Source organism: Harpia harpyja, unplaced genomic scaffold (assembly GCF_026419915.1).
Source record: "Harpia harpyja isolate bHarHar1 unplaced genomic scaffold, bHarHar1 primary haplotype scaffold_190, whole genome shotgun sequence".
Classification (NCBI taxonomy): Eukaryota; Metazoa; Chordata; class Aves; order Accipitriformes; family Accipitridae; genus Harpia; species Harpia harpyja.
This window is the reverse complement of record NW_026293211.1, coordinates 34,995-56,206: the sequence shown is the minus strand read 5'-3', so window position 1 is coordinate 56,206 and position 21,212 is coordinate 34,995. Positions and strand designations below refer to the sequence as shown.

Genomic DNA, 21,212 nt, shown 5'->3' with positions numbered 1-21,212 from the left:
GTGGTGGCCCAAGGGTGCTCGGGGTCACTGGAAGCACCTGGGTGCCACGCAAACGTGCTTGGGTGCTACGCAAGGACACTTGGGTGCCATTCAGAGGGCACTCGGGCTCACTGCAAAGGGTGCTGTGCAAGGGGCCGGGCTCCGCGCGAGGGTGCTTGGGTGCTCTGCAGTGGGTGCAGGCTCCGTGCAAGGGTGCTTGGGTGCTCTCCAAAAGGTTGGGTGCCGTGCAATAGCTCTTGGGCACGGTGCAAAGGTGCTTGTGCACTGTGCAAAACGTCTCACCCTCCGTGCAAGGGTGCTGGGGTGCTCTGCAAAAGCACTTGGGTGCCATGCAGTGGGTCCAGGCTCCGTGCAAAGGGTCTCATCCTCCGTGCAAGGGTGCTTGGGTGCTCTGCAAAGGATCTGAGCTCCATGCAAGGGTGCTTGGGTGCCATGCAGTGGGTCCAGGCTCCGTGCAAAGGGTCGCACCCTCCATGCAAGGGTGCTCAGGTGCTCTGCAAAAGCACTTGGGTGCCATGCAATGGGTCCAGGCTCCGTGCAAAAGGTCTCATCCTCCGTGCAAGGGTGCTTGGGTGCTCTGCAAAGGATCTGGGCTCTGTGCAAGGGTGTTTGGGTGCCCTGCAAAGGATCTGGGCTCCGTGCAAGGGTGCTTGGGTGCCATGCAATGGGTCCGGGCTCCGTGCAAAGGGTCTCACCCTCCGTGCAAGGGTGCTCGGGTGCTCTGCAAAAGCACTTGGGTGCCATGCAGTGGGTCTGGGCTCCGTGCAAAAGGTCTCATCCTCCATGCAAGGGTGCTTGGGTGCTCTGCAAAGGTACTTGGGTGCCATGCAAGGGTGTTTGGGTGCCCTGCAAAGGATCTGGGCTCCGTGCAAGGGTGCTTGGGTGCCATGCAGTGGGTCCAGGCTCCGTGCAAAGGGTCTCATCCTCCGTGCAAGGGTGCTTGGGTGCTCTGTAAAAGCGCTTGGGTGCCCTGCAAAAGCGCTTGGGTGCCATGCAAAAGGTTGGGTGCCGTGCAATAGCTCTTGGGCACGGTGCAAAGGTGCTTGTGCACTGTGCAAAATGTCTCATCCTCTGTGCAAGGGTGCTTGGGTGCTCTGCAAAGACGCTTGGGTGCCATGCAATGGGTCCAGGCTCCGTGCAAAGGGTCTCATCCTCCGTGCAAGGTGCTCGGGTGCCCTGCAAAGGATCTGAGCTCCGTGCAAGGGTGCTTGGGTGCCATGCAGTGGGTCCAGGCTCCGTGCAAAGGGTCTCATCCTCCGTGCAAGGGTGCTTGGGTGCTCTGCAAAGACGCTTGGGTGCCCTGCAATGGGTCCAGGCTCCGTGCAAAGGGTCTCATCCTCCGTGCAAGGGTGCTGAGGTGCTCTGCAAAGGTACTTGGGTGCCATGCAATGGGTCCAGGCTCCGTGCAAGGGTGCTTGGGCGCCCTGCAAAGGATCTGGGCTCCATGCAAGGGTGCTTGGGTGCCATGCAGTGGGTCCAGGCTCCGGGCAAAGGGTCTCATCCTCCACGCAAGGGTGCTGGGGTGCCCTTCAAAGGGTGCAGGCTCCGTGCAAAGCGCCTCACCCTCCGCACAAGTTCGCTTGGGCGCTTCGCCAGGCTCTCGAGCGCCGAGCAAAACCCCCACGCAACCGCCGCAACCGCTCAAGCGCGTCCAAACGGGGCCGCAAGTTGTCAAGCCTCGTTACCCTCCGCTTCCCCCCGCCCCGTGTCAGCCGGCGGCTTCTATTCTTTTTTTTTTTCTTTTTTTTTGGCCGGCGGCGCACCGTCCCGGCGTCACCGTGAGCAGCTTTCGCGCAGTAGTAGGTGGCCGTGTCGTCGGCCCTGAGGCTGTTCATCTGCAACGCGAGCGTGTTCTGGGAGTTGTCCCTCGAGACGGTGAAGCGCCCGCTGACCGCCGGCGCGTAACCGGTGTTATCGCCGCCGCTGCAAAGACCGGCGACCCACTGGAAACCTTTGCCGGCGGCGTGCCGAACCCAAACCATGTCGCTCTTGCCGAAAGCGAAGCCGGCGGCCTTGCAGAGGAGGCGCAGGGACCCCCCGGGTGTTTGGAGACCCCCTCCGGATTCGACCAGTTGCACGGCCGCGCGCAGCCCTGCGGAAAAAAAAAAAAAAAGGCGGAATGAAATCGGGTCCCGGCGTCAAGTCAGCCCGCCCCCCCAAAATCCGCGCTCTACGGCGTTGGGTCGCGTTGGGTCGCGTTGGGTCGCGTTGGGTCGCGTTGGGTCGCGTTGGGTCGCGTTGAGTTGCGTTGAGTTGCGTTGGGTTGACCTACCTGGGAGGGCGGCGAGGAAGAGGAGGAGGAGGAAGGTGGGGGCCGTGTGGATGCCCATGGTGGAGAGGAAGAGGATGGGGGAAGCCGGGGGATGTGCCACCATGGCGGGCCGGCCGGCTTTTATAGGCGCCGGGGGTCGGGAATTTGCATAAAGCGGGGCGGGGGGGGTCGTTATCGTCACCCTTCGTCACCCACCGTCACCCCGTGTTTTCATTGCAAATCCCCCGGTGGGTGCTCGTTAGCGGGGGGGGGGGGGAGGGGAAGATCGAATTGTTTTAATTAGTCCGCCGGCGGCGGGTTGATAGCGGCGGCGGGTCGTCGTTGGGGGCGAGGGATTAATTAATTGCAAGGTCCGCAGCAAGCCCTTCTCTCTTATTGCGAGGGAATTCTTTAATTACAAGCTTGGCCGCGCAGCCTTATATGGTTATTATAACAAATTATTTAATTGCCGTCTTCGCCACGCGCCCTTATAAAGTTTTTATATCAAATTATTTAATGACAAGCACTTCCGTGCACCTTTATATCGGTTTTATACCAAATTATTTAATTACTAGCTCTGCCATGCACCTTTATATCGCTTTTATAACGAATTATTTAATTACAAGCTCTGCCATGCACCTTTATATCATTTTTATACCAAATTATTTAATTACTAGCTCTGCCATGCACCTTTATATCGCTTTTATAACAAATGATTTAATTACAAGCTCTGCCATGCACCTTTATATCAGTTTTATAACAAATTATTTAATTACTAGCTCCGCCGTGCACCTTTATATCAGTTTTATACCTAATTAATTAATTACAAGCTCCACTGTGCACCTTTATATCGTTTTTATAATGAATCATTTAATTACAAGCTCGGCCATGCACCTTTATATGGCTTTTATAACGAATTAATTAATTAGAAGCTCTGCTGTGCACCTTTATGTCATTTTTACACCAAATTATTTAATTACAAGCTCTGCCATGCACCCTTATATCATTTTTATAACGAATTATTTAATTACAAGCTCCACTGTGCACCCTTATATCATTTTTATAACGAATTATTTAATTGCCAGCTCTGACGAGGGCTCTTAGTGCATCTTTGCAGTGAATTGTTTAATTGCAATCTTTGTAGTGTGCCCTGATCACTTAATTACACTGAATTAATTAATTGCAGTTGCTGCAGTGCCTCCATCAATTATTTACACTAATTAACTTAGCTGCAATGTCTGCAGTGCCCTGATCACTTAATTACACTGAGTAATTCAATTGCAATCACTACAGTGCCCTGATCACTTAATTACACAGAATTGATTAATTGCAATCACTACAGTGCCCTTATAATTTATTTACACAGAATTAATTAATGACAATGTCTGCAGTGCCCAGATCACCTAATTAAACTGAATTAATTAATTGCAATGTCTGCAGTGCCCTTATCACTTAATTACACTGAATTAATTAATTGCAATCACTACAATGCCCTTATCACTTAATTACACTAATTAATTTAATTACAAACTCTGCAGTGCCCTGATCACTTAATTACACTGAATTAATTAATTGCAACATCTGCAGTGCCCTGATCATTTAATTACACTGATGAATTAATTAATTGCAACCACTACAGTGCACTGATCACTTAATTATACAAATTAAATTAATTGTAATCCCAGCAGTGCCCTGATCACTTAATTACATGAATTAATTCAGTTATAAGCTCTGCAGTGCCCTGATCACATAATTACACTGATTAATTTAATTGCAATCACAACAGTGCCCTGATCACTTAATTACACTGATTAATTTAATTGCAAGTTCTGCAGTGCCCTGATCACTTAATTACACTGGATTAATTAATTGCAATCACTACAGTGCCCTTATCACTTAATTACACTAATTAATTTAATTACAAGTTCTGCAGTGCCCTGATCACTTAATTGCACTGAATTAATTAATTGCAAGCTCTGCAGTGCCCTGATCACTTAATTACACTAATTAATTTAATTAAAAGCTCTGCAGCACCCTGATCACTTAATTACATGAATTAATTGTTTGCAATCGCTGCAGTGCCCCGATCAATTATTTACACTGATTAATTAATTGCAAGCTCTGCAGTGCCCTCATCATTTATCTACACTGATTAATTAATTGCAAACAGTGAAGTGCCCTGATCACTTAATTACACTAATTATTTAATCGAGATCACCGCAGTGCCCTGATCATTTATCTACACTAATTAATTAATTGCAAACAGTGAAGTGCCCTGATCACTTAATTACACTAATTATTTAATCGAGATCGCCACAGTGCCCTGATTAAGATTACACTGAATTAATTAGTTGCCAGCCCTTCCTCTGCACTAATTATCCCGGAATTATTTAATTACCCTCTTTGTGGGTAATTATTGTTTATATGGGTTTGGTTCTTTCCTGGCAGTGACCTCATCGCTGACATCACGGGCATGATTTTGGGGCAGAAAGGCGGGTTTTGGGGGGCTGCCGGAACACCCTTCCCTGCTCCGGGGAGCAGGATTTTGGGAAAAGGCTGGGATTTTGGGATACAGGGCCGGGATCCTCATCCTCAGGGAAAGGATTTGGGGGAAAATAATGGGATTTGGGGAAGAGGCTGGGATTTGTGGAAAATAATGGGAGTTAGGGAAGAGGCTGGGATTTGGGGAAAACTATGGAGATTTGGGATACAGGGTAGGGATGCTGATCCTCAGGGCAAGGATTTGGGGAAAATAATGGGAATTAGGGAAGAGGCTGGGATTTTGGGAAAATAATGGGAATTAGGGAAGAGGCTGGGATTTTTGGAAAATAATGGGAGTTAGGGAAGAGGCTGGGATTTGGGGAAAACTATGGAGATTTGGGATACAGGGTAGGGATGCTGATCCTCAGGGCAAGGATTTGGGGAAAATAATGGGAATTAGGGAATAGGCTGGGATTTTGGGATGCAGGTTAGGAATGCTGATCCTCGGGGCAAGGATTTGGAGAAAATAATGGGAATTAGGGAAGAGGCTGGGATTTGGGGAAAATAATGGGAATTAGGGAAGAGGCTGGGATTTTGGGATGCAGGTTAGGAATGCTGATCCTCAGGGCAAGGATTTGGAGAAAATAATGGGATTTTGGGAATAGGCTGGGATTTGGGGATGCAGGGTAGAAATGCTGATCCTCAGGGAAAGGATTTTGGGAAAATAATGGGAATTAGGGAAGAGGCTGGGATTTGTGGAAAATGCTGGAGGTTTGGGATACAGGGTAGGGATGCTGATCCTCAAGGAAAGGATTTTAGGAAAATCATGGGAATTAGGGAAGAGGCTGGGATTTTAGGATGCAGGGTAGAAATGCTGATCCTTGGGGAAAGATTTTTGAGAAAATAATGGGAATTAGGGAAGAGGCTGGGATTTGGGGAAAATAATGGGAATTAGGGAAGAGGCTGGGATTTGGGGGAAATGCTGGAGGTTTGGGATACAGGGTAGGGATGCTGATCCTCAGGGAAAGGATTTTGGGAAAATAGTGGGATTTGGGGAAGAGGCTGGAATTTTGGGATGCAGGGCCAGGATGCTGATGCTCCAGGAAAGGATTTTGGGGAAAAAATGGGAATTTGGGAAGATGATGGGATTTTGGGATACAGGGTAGGAATACTGCTGCTCAGGGCAAGGATTTTGGGAAAATCATGGGAATTGGGGAAGAGGCTGGGATTTTGGGATACAGGGTAGGAATACTGATGCTTAGGGAAAGGATCTTAGGAAAATAAAGGGGTTTGGGGAAGAGGCTGCGATTTGGGGAAAATGCTGGGATTTTGGGATACAGGGTAGAAATGCTGATCCTCAGTGCAAGGATTTTGGGAAAACAATGGGATTTTGGGAAGATGCTGGGATTTGGGGATGCAGAGCTGGGATGCTGATGCTCTGGGAAAGGATTCTGGGAAAATAATGGGAATTTGGGAAGATGGTGGGATTTGGGGATGCAGGGCTGGGATCCCGATTTCCAGAGCAAGAATTCTGGGAAAATAGTGGGAATTTGGGAAGGTGGTGGGGTTTTGGGATACAGGGTATGGATGCTGATCCTCAGGGAAAGGATTTTGGGAAGATGGTGGGAATTTGGGAAGATGCTGGGATTTTGGGATGCAGGGCAGAGATGGTCTTGCTCGGGACAAGATCTTTGGGAAGATGGTGGGATTTGGGGAAAATGCTGGGAATTTGGGATGCAGAGCAGGGATCCTGATCCTCAGGGCAAGGATTTGGGGAAAATAATGGGAATTTGGGAAGATGCAAGGATTTGGGGATGCAGGGCAGGCGTATCGTGGCTCAGAGCAAAGATTTTTGGAAGATGGTGGGATTTGGGGAAAATGCTGGAATTTAGGGATGCAGAGCAGGGATCCTGATGCTCAGGGCAAGGATTTGGGGAAGATGCTGGAATTTGGGAAGTGGCTGGGATTTGGGGATACAGTGCAGTGATCCCCATGCTGAGGGCAAGGTTTTGGGGAAAATAATGGGATTTTGGGTAGGTTCTGGGATTTGGGGATGCAGGAAAGGATGCTGATGCTCTGGGCAAGGATTTGGGGAAAATAATGGGAATTTGGGAAGATGATGGGATTTGGAGAGGCAGAGCGGGGATACTGATGCTCAGGACACAAATTTTGGGAAGATGCTGGAATTTTGGAAGACTTTGGGATTTTGGGAAGCAGAGCAGGGATCCTGATGCTCAGGACAAGGATTGTGGGAACGTACTGGGATTTTGGGATGTAGGGAAGGGGTGCTGATGCTCGGGACAAAGTTTTTGGAAAGAAAATTGGATTTGGGGAAGATGCTTAGGTTCGGGGAAGAAGGGCAGGGATCCTGATGCTCAGGGCAAGGATTTAGGGAAGATGCTGGGATTTGGGGATGCAGGGCAAGGATGCCGATGCTCAGGGCAAGGATTTGGGGGAAAGATTATGGGATTTTGGGGAAAGATGCAGGGATTTTGGGATGCAGGGCAGGGGTATCTTGGCTCAGAGGAAGGATTTGGGGAAAGATGGTGGGGTTTGGGGAAGCTGGTGGGATTTGCAAGTGCAGGGCAGGGTTGCTGCTGCTCGGGGCAAGGATTTTGGGAAAGATGCTGGGATTTTGGGAAAGATGCTTGGATTTGGAGATGCATATCAGGGATGCTGATGCTCAGAGCAAGGATTTTTGGGAAGATGCTGGGATTTGGGGATGCAGGCCAGGGATGTTAATGCTCAGGGCAAGGATTTTGAGGAAGATGCTGGGATTTGGGGGAAGATGCTGGGAGTTTGGGATTCAAGGCAGGGATGCTGATGCTAAGGGAAAGGCTTTGGGGAAGATGCTGGATTTTGGGAAGATGCTGGGACTTGGGGATGCAGGACAAGGATACCGATGCTTGAGGCAATGATTTTGGGAAGATGCTGGGATTTTGGGGAAGATGCTGACACTTTGGGAAGATGCTGGGATTTGGGATGCAGTGCAGGGGCATTGAAGCTCAGGGCAAGGATTTAAGGAAGATGCTGGGATTTTGGGGAAATGCTGGGATTTGAGGGTGCAGGGGAAGGATGCTGATGCTCAGGGCAAGGATTTTGGGGAAGATGCTGGGATTTGGGGAAAGGTGGTGGGATTTTGGGAAGATGCTTGGATTTGGAGATGCATATCAGGGATGCTGATGCTCAGAGCAAGGATTTTTGGGAAGGTACTGGGATTTGGGGATGAAAGGCAGAGGTTTCTGGGCTCAGGGCAAGGATTTTGGCAAGATGCTGATATTTTGGGAAGATGCTGGGATTTGTGCATGCGGGCCAGGGATGCTGATGCTCAGGGCAAGGAATTTGAGGAAGATGTTGGGATTTTAGGGAAGATGTTGGGATTTGGGGATGCAGGACAAAGATGCCGATGCTTGAGGCACAGATTTTTGGGAAGGTGCTGGGATTTGGGGGAAGATGCTGGGAGTTTGGGATTCAAGGCAGGGATGCTGATGCTCAGGGAAAGGCTTTGGGGAAGATGCTGGATTTTGGGAAGATGCTGGGATTTGGGGATGCAGGACAAGGATACCGATGCTTGAGGCAAGGATTTAGGGAAGACAGTTGGATTTTAGGGAAGGTGCTGGGATTTGGGGATGCTGATACACGGGGCTAGTATTTGGGGGAAGATGTTGGGATTTGGGGATGCAGGGTAGGGGTGTAGAAGCTCGGGGCAACAATTTGGGGAAGATGGTGAGAATTTGCGGAAGATGCTGGGATTTGGAGACACAAGGCAGGGATGCTGATGCTCGGGGCAAGGGATTTTCCAAGATAATAGGATTTTTGGGAAAATGCTGGGATTTGGCATGCGGGGCAAGGATGCTGATTCCTAAGGCAAAGATTTGGGGAAAATGCAGGGCTTTGGGGGAAGATGCTGGGATTTTGGGATGCAGGGCAAGGATGCTGATGCTTAGAGCAAGGATTTTTGGAAGATGCTGTGAATTTTCAGGAAGATTTTGGGAAGATGCTACAGTATGCCGAAAATGCTGGGATTTGGGGATGCAGAGCAAGGATGCTGATGCATGGGGCCAAGGAATTTGGGGAAGATGCAGGGATTTTGGGAAGATACTCAGATTTGGGGATGCATGTTAGGAATGCTGATGCTCAGAGGAAGGATTTTTGGGAAGATGCCAGGATTTGGGGGAAGATGCTGGGTTTTGGAGATGCAGGGCACAGGGGTCTGGGGTCAGAGCAAAGATTTTGGGAAGATGCTGAGATATGAGGAAAATACTGGGATTTGGGTATGCAGGGCCAGGTTGCTGATGCTGAGAGCAAGGATTTTCGGGAAGATGATGGAATTTTGGTAAAGATGCTGGGATTTGGAAATGCAGGGCAAGGATGCTGTTGCTTGGGGCAAGGATTTTGGTGAATATGCTGGAATTTGGGGGAAGATGCTGAGATTTGGAGATGCAGGGCAGGGATGCTGATGCTCGGGGAAAGGTTTTGGGGAAGATTCGGGATTTGGGGAAGATGCTGGGATCTGGGGAAGATGCAGGGGAAGGTTGCTGATGCTTGGGGCATGGATTTGTGGAAGATGTTGCGATTTTGGGGAGATGCTGGGATTTGGGGATGCAGGGCAGGGGTATCTGGGCTTAGAGGAAGGATTTTGGAAAGTTGCTGGGATTTTGGGAAGATGCTGGGATTTGGGGATACAGGGCAAGGATACTGATGCTTGGGCCAAGGACTTTGGGAAGATGGTGGGATTTGGGGGAAAATAGTGGGATTTTGAGCTGCGGGGCAGGGGTGTTGATGTTCGGGGGAAAGATTTTGGGAAAGATGTTGGGATTTTTTTGGAAGATGCTGGGATTTGGGGATGCAGGGCAGGTGTGTTGATGCTCAGGGCAAGGCCTTGGGGAAGATGCTGGGATTTTGGGATGCAGGACTGATGCTGATTACCGGGGCAAGGATTTTGGGAAGATAATTGGATTTGGGGCAAGATGATGGGATTTGGGGATGCAGGGCATGGATACTGATGTTCAGGCCAAGGATTTTAGGAAGATGTTGGGATTTTGGGCAAGATGGTGGGATTTGGGCATGCTGGGCAGGGGTGCTGATGCTGAGGGCAAGGATTTGGGGGAATATGCTGCAATTTGGGGGAAGATGCTGGGATTTGGAGATGCAGGGCAAGGATGATGATGCTTGAGGCAAGGATTTTGGGAAGATAGTTGGATTTGGGGCAAGATGCTGGGATTTGCAGATGCAGGGTAAGGGTAGAGATGCTTGGGGCAAGGATTTGGGGGAAGATGCTGGGATTTGCAGATGCAGGGTAAGGGTAGAGATGCTTGGGGCAAGGATTTGGGGGAAGATGCTGGGATTTGGGGATGCAGGGCAGGGATGCTGATGTTCGGGGCAAGGATTTTGGGAAGACACTGGGATTTTGGGGAAGATGCTGGGATTTGGGGATGCAGGGCAGGGATGCTGATGCTCGGGAAATTGTTTTGGGGAATATGCTGAGATTTTGGGGAGATGCTTTGAGTTTCAGATGCAGGGCATGGTTGTCTGGGCTCAGAGCAAGGATTTTGGAAGATAATTGGATTTGGGGGAAGATGCTGGGATTTTGGGATGCGGGGCAGGGATGCCGATGTTCGGGGCAAGGATTTTGGGAAGATACTTGGATTTGGGGGAAGATGCTTGGATTTGCAGATGCAGGGCAAGGGTGCTGATGCTCAGGCCGGGATTTTGGGCAAGGTGCTGGGATTTTAGGAAGATGCTGAGATTTTGGGCAGATGCTGGGATTTGGGATGCAGGGCAGGGATGCTGATGCTCGGGGCAAGGATTTTGGGTAGATGCTGGGATTTTGGAGAAGATGCTGGGATTTGGGGATGCAGGGCAGGGATGCTGATGCTCGGGCAAGGATTTTCAGGAATATGCTGAGATTTTGGGAAGATGCTGGGATTTTTGGATGCAGGCATGGTTGTCTGGGCTCAGAGCAAGGATTTGGGAAGGTGATTTTTTTTTTGCAAAGCTGTTGGTATTTTGGGATGCAGGGAAGCATGCTGATGCTTGGGTGAAGGATTTGGGGAAGATGTTGGTATTTTGGGAAAATACTGTGATTTGGGGATGCAGGGCAGGGATGTTGATGTTCAGGCAAGGATTTGGGGAAGATGCTGGATTTGGGGAGGATGTTGGGATTTGGGGGAAGATGCTGGGATTTTTGGATGCAGGAGACAGTTGTCTTGGCTCAGAGCTAGGATTTGGGGAAGATGGTGATATTTGGGGAAAATGCTGGGATTTGTAGATGAAGGGCAGGGATGCTGATGCTTGGGGCAAGTATTTGGGGAAGATGCTGGGATTTTGGGGAAGATGCTGGGATTTGGGGAGGAAGGGCAGGGGTGTTAAAGCTCGGGTCAAGGATTTGGGGAAGATGCTGGGACTTGGGGATGCAGGACAGGTATCCCGATGCTTGAGACAAGGATTTGGGGAATGTAGTTGGATTTTGGGGAAGATGCTGCAATTTTGGAATGGAGGGCAGGGATGCTGATGCTTGGGGAAAGGCTTTTGGAAAGATGCTGGGATTTGGGGATGCAAGACAAGGATGCTGATGCTTGAGGCAAGGATTTTGGGAAAGTAGTTGGATTTTAGGGAAGAAGCTGGGATTCTGAGATGCGGGGCAGGGGTGTTGAAACTTGTGGGAAGGATCTTGGGAAGATGCTGGGATTTGGGGAGAATGCTCAGATTTGTGGATACAGGGCAGGGAGACTGGTGTTCGGGCAAGGAATTTGGGAGGATAGGTGGATTTGGGGGAAGATGCTGGGATTTGGAGATGCAGGGCAAGGGTAGAGATGCTTGGGGCAAGGATTTGGGGGAAGATGCTGGAATTTTAGGGATGATGCTGGGATTTTGGGCTACAGGGCAGGGATGCTAATGCTCATGGAAAGGCTTTTGGGAAGATGCTGGATTTGGGGAAGATGCTGGGATTTGCCAAAAATGCTGAGATTTGTGGATGCAGGGCATTGGTGCTGATGCTTGGGCCAAGGACTTTGGGAAGATGGTGGGATTTGGGGGAAAATAGTGGGATTTTGAGATGCAGGGCAGGGATGTCGCTGTTCGGGGCACGGATCTGGGGAAGATGATGGGATTTTGGGATGCAGGGAAGAATGCTGATGCTCGGGTGAAGGCTTTTGGGAAGATGCTGGGATGTGGGGATGCAGAGCAATGATGCTTATCATTGGGGCAAGGATTTGGGGAAGATAATTGGATTTGGGGAAGATGGTGTGATTTTTGGCAGGATATTGGGATTTGGGGGTGCAGGGCAGGGATGCTGATGCTCAGGGGAAGGATTTTGGGGGAGATGCTGGAAGTTTTGGGAAGATGCTGGGATTTTGGGATGCAGGACAAGGGATGCTGATGTCTGGGGCAAGGATTTGGGGAAGATGCTGGGATTTGTGGGGATGCAGGGCAGGGATGCTGATGCTCAGGGAGGGATTTTAGGAAGAAACTGGGTTTTGGGGGAAGATGCTGGGATTTTGAGGGATGCAGGGCAGGGAGTCTTATGATCACAGCAAGGATTTGTGGAAGATGCTGGGATTTGGGGAAAATGCTGGGATTTGGGGATGCGGGGCAAGGATGCTGATTATTGGGACAAGGATTTTGGGAAGATAATTGTATTTGGGGGAAGATGATCAAATTTTGGGATGCAGGGCATGCATGCCGATGCACGGGGTCAAGGATTTGGGGAAGATAATTGGATTTTGGGGAAATGCTGGGATTTGGAGATGCAGGGCAGAGCTGTCTAGGCTCAGAGCAATGATTTTGGGACGATGCTGGGATTTGGGAAGGTGCTGCAATTTGGGGATGCAGCGCAGGGATGCTGATGCTTGGGATAATTATTTTGGGAAGATGTTGGGATTTTAGAAACGGAGGGCAAGGATGCTGTTGCTCAGAGCAAGGAGTTGTCAAAGGTGCTGGGATTTTGGAATGCCGGGCAGGGATGCTGATGCTCAGGTCAAGGATATTTGGGAAGATGTTGGAATTTTGGGAAGCTGCTGGGATTTCTGGTTGTCAGGCAGGAATGCTGATGCTGGGGGCAAGGATTTTAGGAAGATGCTGGGATTTTGGGGGATGCAGGGCAGGGATGCTGATGGTCAGCGCAAGTATTTTGGGGAAGATGCTGGGATTTGGGGTGCAGGGCAAGGATGCTGATGCTTGGGGAAAGGATTTTGGGAAAATAATTGGATTTGTGGGAAGATGCTGGGATTTGGTGATGCAGGGCAGGGGAGTCTGGGCTCAAAGCAATGATTTTGGGAAGATGCTGGGATTTGGGGGGATGCATGGCAGGGATGCCGATGCTCAGCTGAAGTATTTTGGGGAAGATGGTGGAATTTTGGGGGAAGGTGCTGGGATTTGGGGATGCAGCGCAGGGGATGCTGGTGCTCAGGGCAAAGATTTTGGGAAGATGCTGGGATTTGGGCGGATGCAGGGCAGGGACGCTGATGATCAGGGCAAGGATTTTGGGAAGATGCTGGGATTTGGGGGAGAATAGTGGGATTTGCGCATGCTCAGCAGGGATGCCGATGATCGGGGCAAGTGTTTTGGAGAAGATGCTGGGGTTTTGGGGAAGATGCTGGGATTTGGGGATGCAGGGCAGGTGTCTTGATGCTCAGGACAAGGATTTGGGGGAAGATGCTGGGATTTGGGGATGCAGGGCAGGGATGCTGATTTTCAGGCCAAGGTTTTTAGGAAGATGGTGGAATTTTGGGGAAGATGCTGGGATTCAGGGATGCAGGGCAGGGATGCTGATGCTCAGGGCAAGGATTTTGGGGAAGATGCTGGGATTTGGGGGAAGATGCTGGATTTTTCGGATGCAGGGCAGGGTTGTCTTGGCTCAGAGCTAGCATTTTGGGAAGGTGGTGGGATTTCAGGAAGATGCTGAGATTTTGGGCAGATGCTGGGATTTGGAGATGCAGGGCAGGGATGCTGATGCTCAGGGCAAGGATTTTGGGAAGATGCTGGGATTTTGGGGGAAGACGCTGGGATTTGCAGATGCAGGGCAGGGGTGTCTGGGCTCGGGGCAAGGATTTTGGTGAATATGCTGGAATTTCAGGGATGATGCTGGGATTTGGGGCTACAGGGCAGGGATGCTGCTGCTCATGGAAAGGCTTTTGGGAAGATGCTGGATTTGGGGAAGATGCTGGGATTTGTGGATGCAGGGCAAGGGTGCTGATGCTTGGCCCGAGGACTTTGGGAAGATGGTGGGATTTGGGGGAAAATAGTGGGATTTTGAAATGCAGGGCAGGGATGTCGCTGTTCGGGGCACGGATATGGGGAAGATGCTGGGATTTTGGGATGCAGAGCAATGATGCTTATCATTGGGGCAACTATTTGGGGAAGATAATTGGATTTGGGGAAGATAATTGGATTTGCGGAAGATGGTGTGATTTTTGGCAAGATGCTGGGATTTGGGGATGCAGGGCAGGGATGCTGATGCTCAGGGGAAGGATTTTGGGGGAGAGGCTGGAAGTTTTGGGAATATGCTGGGATTTGGGGATGCAGGACAGGGATGCTGATGTCTGGGGCAAGGATTTGGGGAATATGCTGGGATTTGTGGGGATGCAGGGCAGGGATGCTGATGCTCAGGGAGGGATTTTAGGAAGAAACTGGGTTTTGGGGGAAGATGCTGGGATTTTGAGGGATGCAGGGCAGGGAGTCTTATGATCACAGCAAGGATTTGTGGAAGATGCTGGGATTTGGGGAAAATGCTGGGATTTGGGGATGCGGGGCAAGGATGCTGATTATTGGGACAAGGATTTTGGGAAGATAATTGTATTTGGGGGAAGATGATCAAATTTTGGGATGCAGGGCATGCATGCCGATGCACGGGGTCAAGGATTTGGGGAAGATAATTGGATTTTGGGGAAATGCTGGGATTTGGAGATGCAGGGCAGAGCTGTCTAGGCTCAGAGCAATGATTTTGGGAAGATGCTGGGATTTGGGAAGGTGCTGCAATTTGGGGATGCAGCACAGGGGTGCTGATGCTTGGGATAATTATTTTGGGAAGATGTTGGGATTTTGGAAACAGAGGGCAAGGATGCTGTTGCTCAGAGCAAGGAGTTGTCAAAGGTGCTGGGATTTTGGAATGCCGGGCAGGAATACCAATCCTCAGGGAAAGGATTTGGGGGAAGATACTGGGATTTTGGGGGATGCAGGGCAGGGAGGCTGATGATCAGGTCAAGGATTTGGGGAAGTTGGTGGGATTTGTGGATGCAGGGCAAGGATGCTGATGCTTGGTGTAAGGATTTGGGGAAGATGCTGGGATTTGCTGATGCAGGACAAGGATGCTGATTCTCAGAGCAAGGGATTTGCACAGATAATGCAATTTTGGGGAAGATGCTGGGATTTGGGGATGGAGGACAGGAACGTCTGGACTCGGGACAGGGGTCTGGGCTTGCTACAAGGATTTTGGGAAGGTTCTACGTGCCTGCTGCAGCCAGTCCGTGCTGGAGGTGCTTGAGGTGAAGCCAGAGCCCTTGCAGAGGAGGTCCGGAGCAAGAATTTGTGCCAAAAGCTAAGTATTTGGGCTCAAGAAAGGCTCGTTCTTGGTGCAAGGGTCCAGTTTTCCAAGAAGATGTAGGTGTTTCTGCAAGGATTTCAAGAAGGTGCTGGGGTCTGGAGACATGGTGCTGGGGTCAGTACCACCACTACCACCGTAAGCATCTTTCGCGCAGTAGTAGGTGGCCGTGTCGTCGGCCCTGAGGCTGTTCATCTGCAGCGTGAGCGTGCTCTGGGAGTTGTCCCTCGAGATGGTGAAGCGTCCTTTGACCGACGGCACGTACTTTGTGCTACTACCATCGCTGCTAATACTCGCGACGTACTCGAACCCCGTCCCAGGCGCCTGTCGCACCCAGTACATGCCTTTGCTGCTGAAGGTGAAGCCGGAGCCCTTGCAGAGGAGGCGCAGGGACCCCCCGGGTGTCTGGAGGCCCCCTCCGGACTCGACCAGTTGCACGGCCGCCCGCAGCCCTGGGGAGGGGGAAGAAGGTGAGAAGCTACCCCAGGTCCTGCTCCAGGCTGGTCCCAGACTAGGGGAAGGAAATCTGGGGTCCGAGGAGGGGGGTTCTCTGGGCAGAGGGATGGGTCTGTTCTGGGAGCGGGGGTCTGCGGACGACGCTGGGACCTGGGGACGCGCTGCGGGGACGCTGGGGCTCGGTGCCGGGGTGCGGGCTCGGGGCAGGCAGATGCAGCGGCTGCAGCCGTCGCAGCGCGGCACAGAGGGCTGGGGGCTGCCAGGCATCGCTGCCTCCCGCCTCCCGCGGGGACACCGCTCGCCTGCGGTTTTCCTGCCCAGACGCCCCGTCGGTGCCACCACAGCGACCAAGTTTCCCGCAGTAGTAGGTGGCCGTGTCGTCGGCCCTGAGGCTGTTCATCTGCAGCGTGAGCGTGCTCTGGGAGTTGTCCCTCGAGATGGTGAAGCGTCCTTTGACCGCCGACGCATACTCTGTGCTACTACCATCGCCGTAAATACCCGCGACGAACTGGAGCCCCTTCCCGGGTGTCTGTCGCATCCATCCCATGCCGTTGCTGCTGAAGGTGAAGCCGGAGCCCTTGCAGGGGTCTGGGCTTGGAGCAAAGGGTCTGGGCTCTGTTCAAGGGGTGCAGGATTGGGTCAGGGGTCTGGAAAAAGGGCTGGGGGCCGGGCAGGGATGGTCAGAGCCCGTGAAACCCTCCTCTGGTGTAACCATCCCCCCGAGCAACTCGAGTCCCCCTGGGCAGAGAGGACCCCCCCAGCAGGGAAAACTCCAGAGCAGCCCCCCTCCATCTTCATCCTCCTCGTCCTCTTCCTTGCAGACTTCCCAGGTAGGACCCCACAACCCCAGGCACGCAGATTTGGGGTGGGTGGGCGACTCTGGGACCCGGGCGACTCAATCCCGTCCTTTCTGTCTCCGCAGGGCTGCGGGCGGCCGTGCAACTGGTCGAGTCCGGAGGGGGCCTCCAGACACCCGGGGGGTCCCTGCGCCTCCTCTGCAAGGCCTCCGGCTTCACCTTCAGCAGTTACACCATGCATTGGGTACGACAGGCGCCCGGGAAGGCACTGGAGTACGTCGCAGCTGTTCGCGGCAGCGATGGTAGCACCTGGCACACACCGGCGTTCAAAGGACGGTTCACAATCTCGAGGGACAACTCCCAGAACACAGTCACGCTGCAGATGAACAGCCTCAGGGCCGACGACACGGCCACCTACTACTGCGGGAAAGGAGGAGATGGTTATGGTGGCAACGATGCTGGCACTGAGTCCCAGCATCCCTGCACTGCGTCCCCAACTCCTGAAATCTTCCCCAAACTCCCAACTCGTTCCTGGTCCCCTTCACCCAGCCCGGACCCTTGTCCTGAGCCTCGACCCTTTTCCCAGCCCAGACGTCTCTCTCCCAACCCGCAGCCTTTGCAGCGAGCCCGACCCCGGCACGGTGCCCAAATCCTCGGCTCTGGAACCGGCCGGGTGCTGCCAAGGCAGCCCCGTCGTCTGTACCAGCACCGTCACCCCCGGTGATTTCTGCCACCCGCTCCAGACCCTTCCTGGGCGCCCGTCACGTGTCGGAGCTGCGGGAGGCGAAGCCGGAGCCCTTGCAGAGGAGGCGCAGGGCCCCGATTTGGGTCAAGAGCCGGGGATTTGGGCACCGTGAAGGATTTGGGCTCGCTGCAAGGCTGCAGGCGGGATGTAAGGGTCTGGGTTTGGTGCAAGGGTCCGGGCTGGGAGCAAAAGGTCCGGGCTCAGGGACAGGATTTGGTTTTGGTGCAAGGGTCCGGGCTAAGTGCAGGGGTTTTGGGGACGTGCCAGGATGTGGGGACACGGCGCAGGGACGTTGGGTCTCGGTGCCAGGGTCGGTACCACCACCATCACATTTCGCGCAGTAGTAGGTGGCCGTGTCGTCGGCCCTGAGGCTGTTCATCTGCAGCGTGAGCGTGCTCTGGGAGTTGTCCTTCGAGATGGTGAAGCGTCCTTTGACCGACGGCGCGTAGTAGGTGCTACTACCACCGCTGTAAATACTCGCAACGAACTCGAGCCCCTTCCCGGGCGCCTGTCGCACCCATGCCATGCTGTAGCTGCTGAAGGTGAAGCCGGAGCCCTTGCAGAGGAGGCGCAGGGGACCCCCCCCGGGTGTCTGGGAGGCCCCCTCCGGACTCGACCAGTTGCACGGCCCGCCCCGCAGCCCTGCGGAGACAGAAAGGACGGGATTGAGTCGCCCGGCGTCCCAGAGTTGCCCACCCACCCCAAATCTGCGTGCCCGGGGTTGTGGGGTCCTACCTGGGAGGGCTGCGAGGAGGAAGAGGAGGAGGATTAGGAGGAGGAGGAAGGGTGGGGGGCTGCTCTGGGGTGGCTCCTGCTGGGGGCGTCCCCTCTGCCGAAGGGGGACTCAAGCTGGCCAGGGTGATGGTTACACCAGGGGAGGGTTCCACGGGCTCTGACCATCCCTGCCCAGCCCCCTGCCCTGTTTCCAGACCCCTGACCCAATCCTGCACCCCTTGAACTGAGCCCAGACCCTTTGCTCCAAGCCCCAGACCCCTGCAAGGGCTCCGGCTTCACCTTCGGCAGCAACAGCATGGGATGGATGCGACAGGCGCCCGGGAAGGGGCTCCAGTTCGTCGCAGGTATTCAGAACGATGGTAGTAGCACCTGGTACGGCGTCGGCGGTCAAAGGACGCTTCACCATCTCGAGGGACAACTCCCAGAGCACGCTCACGCTGCAGATGACAGCCTCAGGGCCGACGACACGGCCACCTACTACTGCGCGAAATGTGCTTACGGTGATGATAGAAAAGCTGGCAACACGTCCCCGTGAGAGACTGAAAGAGTTAAGGTCTCAAACATTGCGGTGAGGCAAGTTCTGCTTAAAGACAAACCCTGCACAGCGAGGAACCAAGGTCCAAAGCCCATCAGCTCAGACATCAGCAACAGAGGGAGAGGGTGTGCTGGAGGGTGCCCAGGTGTTCTGATATAAAGATCAAACGATGGCCAGGTCTGCAGGGAAGGAGAAGATACTCCCCAAACGACCCCCCCCAAGCCCAAAGGCTCACAAACTGCTCATTAACCTGACGAGGTCGGGTGCCCGCCCGAAGGAGGGGCAAGGATGATAAAAGGACACAAACTGAAGCCCCGGGTGCGCAAGCCCACCGGGACTGGGACCAACGTTGGACCCAGGACCGGTGAAATCTTTCTCCCTTCCTTTTTCTCTCTCTGTCTTCTTCTCTCTTTCCTTTTCCACAATCCCTACACCTCATCCGTTTCAAGATATAAACCGTTGACCAAGTCTGAGACTAGGAGTAGATCCAGCCGCCCCTAGACCCTTCTCTGAGGAGGGGTCTGGAAAGCAAGGGGGTCTGCTCTGAACCTCCTGACTCAATGGGAGGGATCTCCTTATTCCCTGAATCGATGTCTACGGTTACGCGGTTTACAGAAGTAGTCCTATGCCAATTCCTGTTGTGAGAAACCCGGCCACCTACTACCACGCCTGCCCAGCTCAGTTTGCTTCTGTCATGAATAAAATCTTTAACTGATCGTTTGGTGTCGTTTCACCTTAATTTAGCCCAAGGGAATTTCGAATTAAACACGACTCCCTGGTCTGTCCAGTCTGGGTCATGACAGTCCCAGCATCCCTGCGTTGTGTCCCAGCATCTCAGCAGCTTCCCAAAACCCTTGCCCTGAGCTTGGACCCCTACTCCAAGCCCGGACCCTCTCAGCGATCCTGGTCCCCTGCACAGAACCCAGACCCTCGCCCTGAGCCCGGACCCCTGCCCCGAGCCGGCATCCTTTGCCCCGAGCCTGGACCCTCGCCCCCCCTGCCCCAACATCTCTGCACCATTCCCAGCATCTTCCCAAAGCCCGGACCCTCACCCTGGACTGTTTGCACGAGTCTGGATCCTTTGCAAGGAGCCCAGACCCCTGCACGGTGCCCAAATCCCTGGTTCTTGCCCCAAACCCAGGCTTGGTGCGTCCTCTGCAAGGGCTGTACGTTGGGTGAGAGACGTCTGGGCTGGGTGGGAAGGGTCGAGGCTCAGGACAAGGGTCTGGGTTGGGTGATGGGGAGCAGGTAGGTTGCAGGAATCCAGGAATAAGGCAGGAGTTTGTGGAAGAGACCAGGATTTGGGGACACAGTGCAGGGGTGTTGGGGCTCGGTGCCAGCGTCGGTGCCACCACCACAATCGCCAGCAGTTTTCGCGCAGTAGTAGGTGGCCGTGTCGTCGGCCCTGAGGCTGTTCATCTGCAGCGTGAGCGTGCTCTGGGAGTTGTCCCTCGAGATGGTGAAGCGTCCTTTGACCGACGACGCGTAGTAGGTGCTACTACCATCGTCGTCAATAGTCGCGACGTATTTGAGCCCCTTCCCGGGCGCCTGTCGCACCCACTGCATCCAGAAGCTGCTGAAGGTGTACCCCGAGCCCTTGCAGAGGAGGCGCAGGGACCCCCCGGGTGTCTGGAGGCCCCCTCCGGACTCGACCAGTTGCACGGCCGCCCATGGAGCCCAAACACCCGGGCTCACCGCAAAGGAGGCGGGTTGGGCGCGAGAGGTCTGGGCTGGGTGGGAAGGGTCGAGGCTCAGGACAAGGGTCCGGGTTGGGTGACGGGGACCGGACACAGGGCTGGGGTCGGGCAGGGATGGTCAGGGCCCCTTGCACCCTCCTTTGGTGTAATCATCGCCCTGGCCAGCTGGAGTGCCCCTTCGGCAGAGGGGACCCCCCCAGCAGGAGCCACCCCAGAGCAGCCCCCACTCCACCTTCCTCCTCTTCTTCTTCCTCGCAGCCCTCCCAGGTAGGACCTGGCAACCCCAGGCATGCAGATTTTGGGGTGGATAGGCAATGCCAGGACCTGCAAGACTCAATCCCGTCCTTTCTGTCTCCGCAGGGCTGCGGGCGGCCGTGCAACTGGTCGAGTCCGGAGGGGGCCTCCAGACACCCGGGGGGTCCCTGCGCCTCCTCTGCAAGGCCTCCGGCTTCACCTTCAGCAGCTATGCCATGGTCTGGGCACGACAGGCGCCCGGGAAGGGGCTCGATTGGGTCGCAACTATTAGCAGCAGTGGTAGTAGCACCTACTATGCGTCGTCGGTCGAAGGACGCTTCACCATCTCGAGGGACAACTCCCAGAGCACGCTCACGCTGCAGATGAACAGCCTCAGGGCCGACGACACGGCCACCTACTACTGCGCGAAAGATGCTGGCAGTGACATTGATGCTCACACCGAGTCCCAGCATCCCTGCTCTGTGTTCCCAAATCCCGCCAACTTTCCAAATACCATCCACTCAGCCCAGACCCTTGCACCAAACCCAGACCCTTACATCCCGCCTGCAGCCTTGCAGCGAGCCCAAATCCTTCACGGTGCCCAAATCCCCGGCTCTTGACCCAAATCGGGGCCCTGCGCCTCCTCTGCAAGGGCTCCGGCTTCGCCTCCCGCAGCTCCGACACGCGACGGGCGCCCGGGAAGGGTCTGGAGCGGGTGGCAGAAATCACCGGGGGTGACGG

The 21,212-nt window shown here is 53.5% G+C and overlaps 2 protein-coding genes and 1 gene segment (V, D, J or C); 1 reads left to right on the top strand and 2 right to left on the bottom strand.

Moving 5' to 3' along the window:
- Positions 1 to 1,559: 1,559 nt before the first annotated feature.
- LOC128138264 (immunoglobulin heavy variable 3-23-like) lies at positions 1,560 to 2,357 on the bottom strand. The segment is given in 2 exon segments: positions 1,560 to 2,092; positions 2,273 to 2,357. Coding segments are annotated over 2 exon segments (591 nt in total).
- Positions 2,358 to 15,019: 12,662 nt separating this feature from the next.
- Positions 15,020 to 18,411, bottom strand: LOC128138263 (immunoglobulin alpha-2 heavy chain-like). The gene is made up of 3 exons (XM_052779560.1): positions 18,241 to 18,411; positions 18,006 to 18,099; positions 15,020 to 15,724 (listed from the first exon to the last, which is right to left on the bottom strand). The coding sequence occupies exons 1-3, from the start codon at positions 18,409 to 18,411 to the stop codon at positions 15,270 to 15,272; spliced, it is 720 nt and encodes a 239-aa protein (XP_052635520.1). The 3' UTR covers positions 15,020 to 15,269.
- Positions 18,412 to 20,210: 1,799 nt separating this feature from the next.
- Positions 20,211 to 21,091, top strand: LOC128138262 (immunoglobulin alpha-2 heavy chain-like). Its single transcript, XM_052779559.1, has 3 exons — positions 20,211 to 20,313; positions 20,403 to 20,504; positions 20,598 to 21,091. Exons 1-3 carry the CDS (start codon positions 20,211 to 20,213, stop codon positions 21,089 to 21,091), a joined length of 699 nt encoding a protein of 232 aa, XP_052635519.1.
- The last annotated feature ends 121 nt before the right edge of the window (positions 21,092 to 21,212 follow it).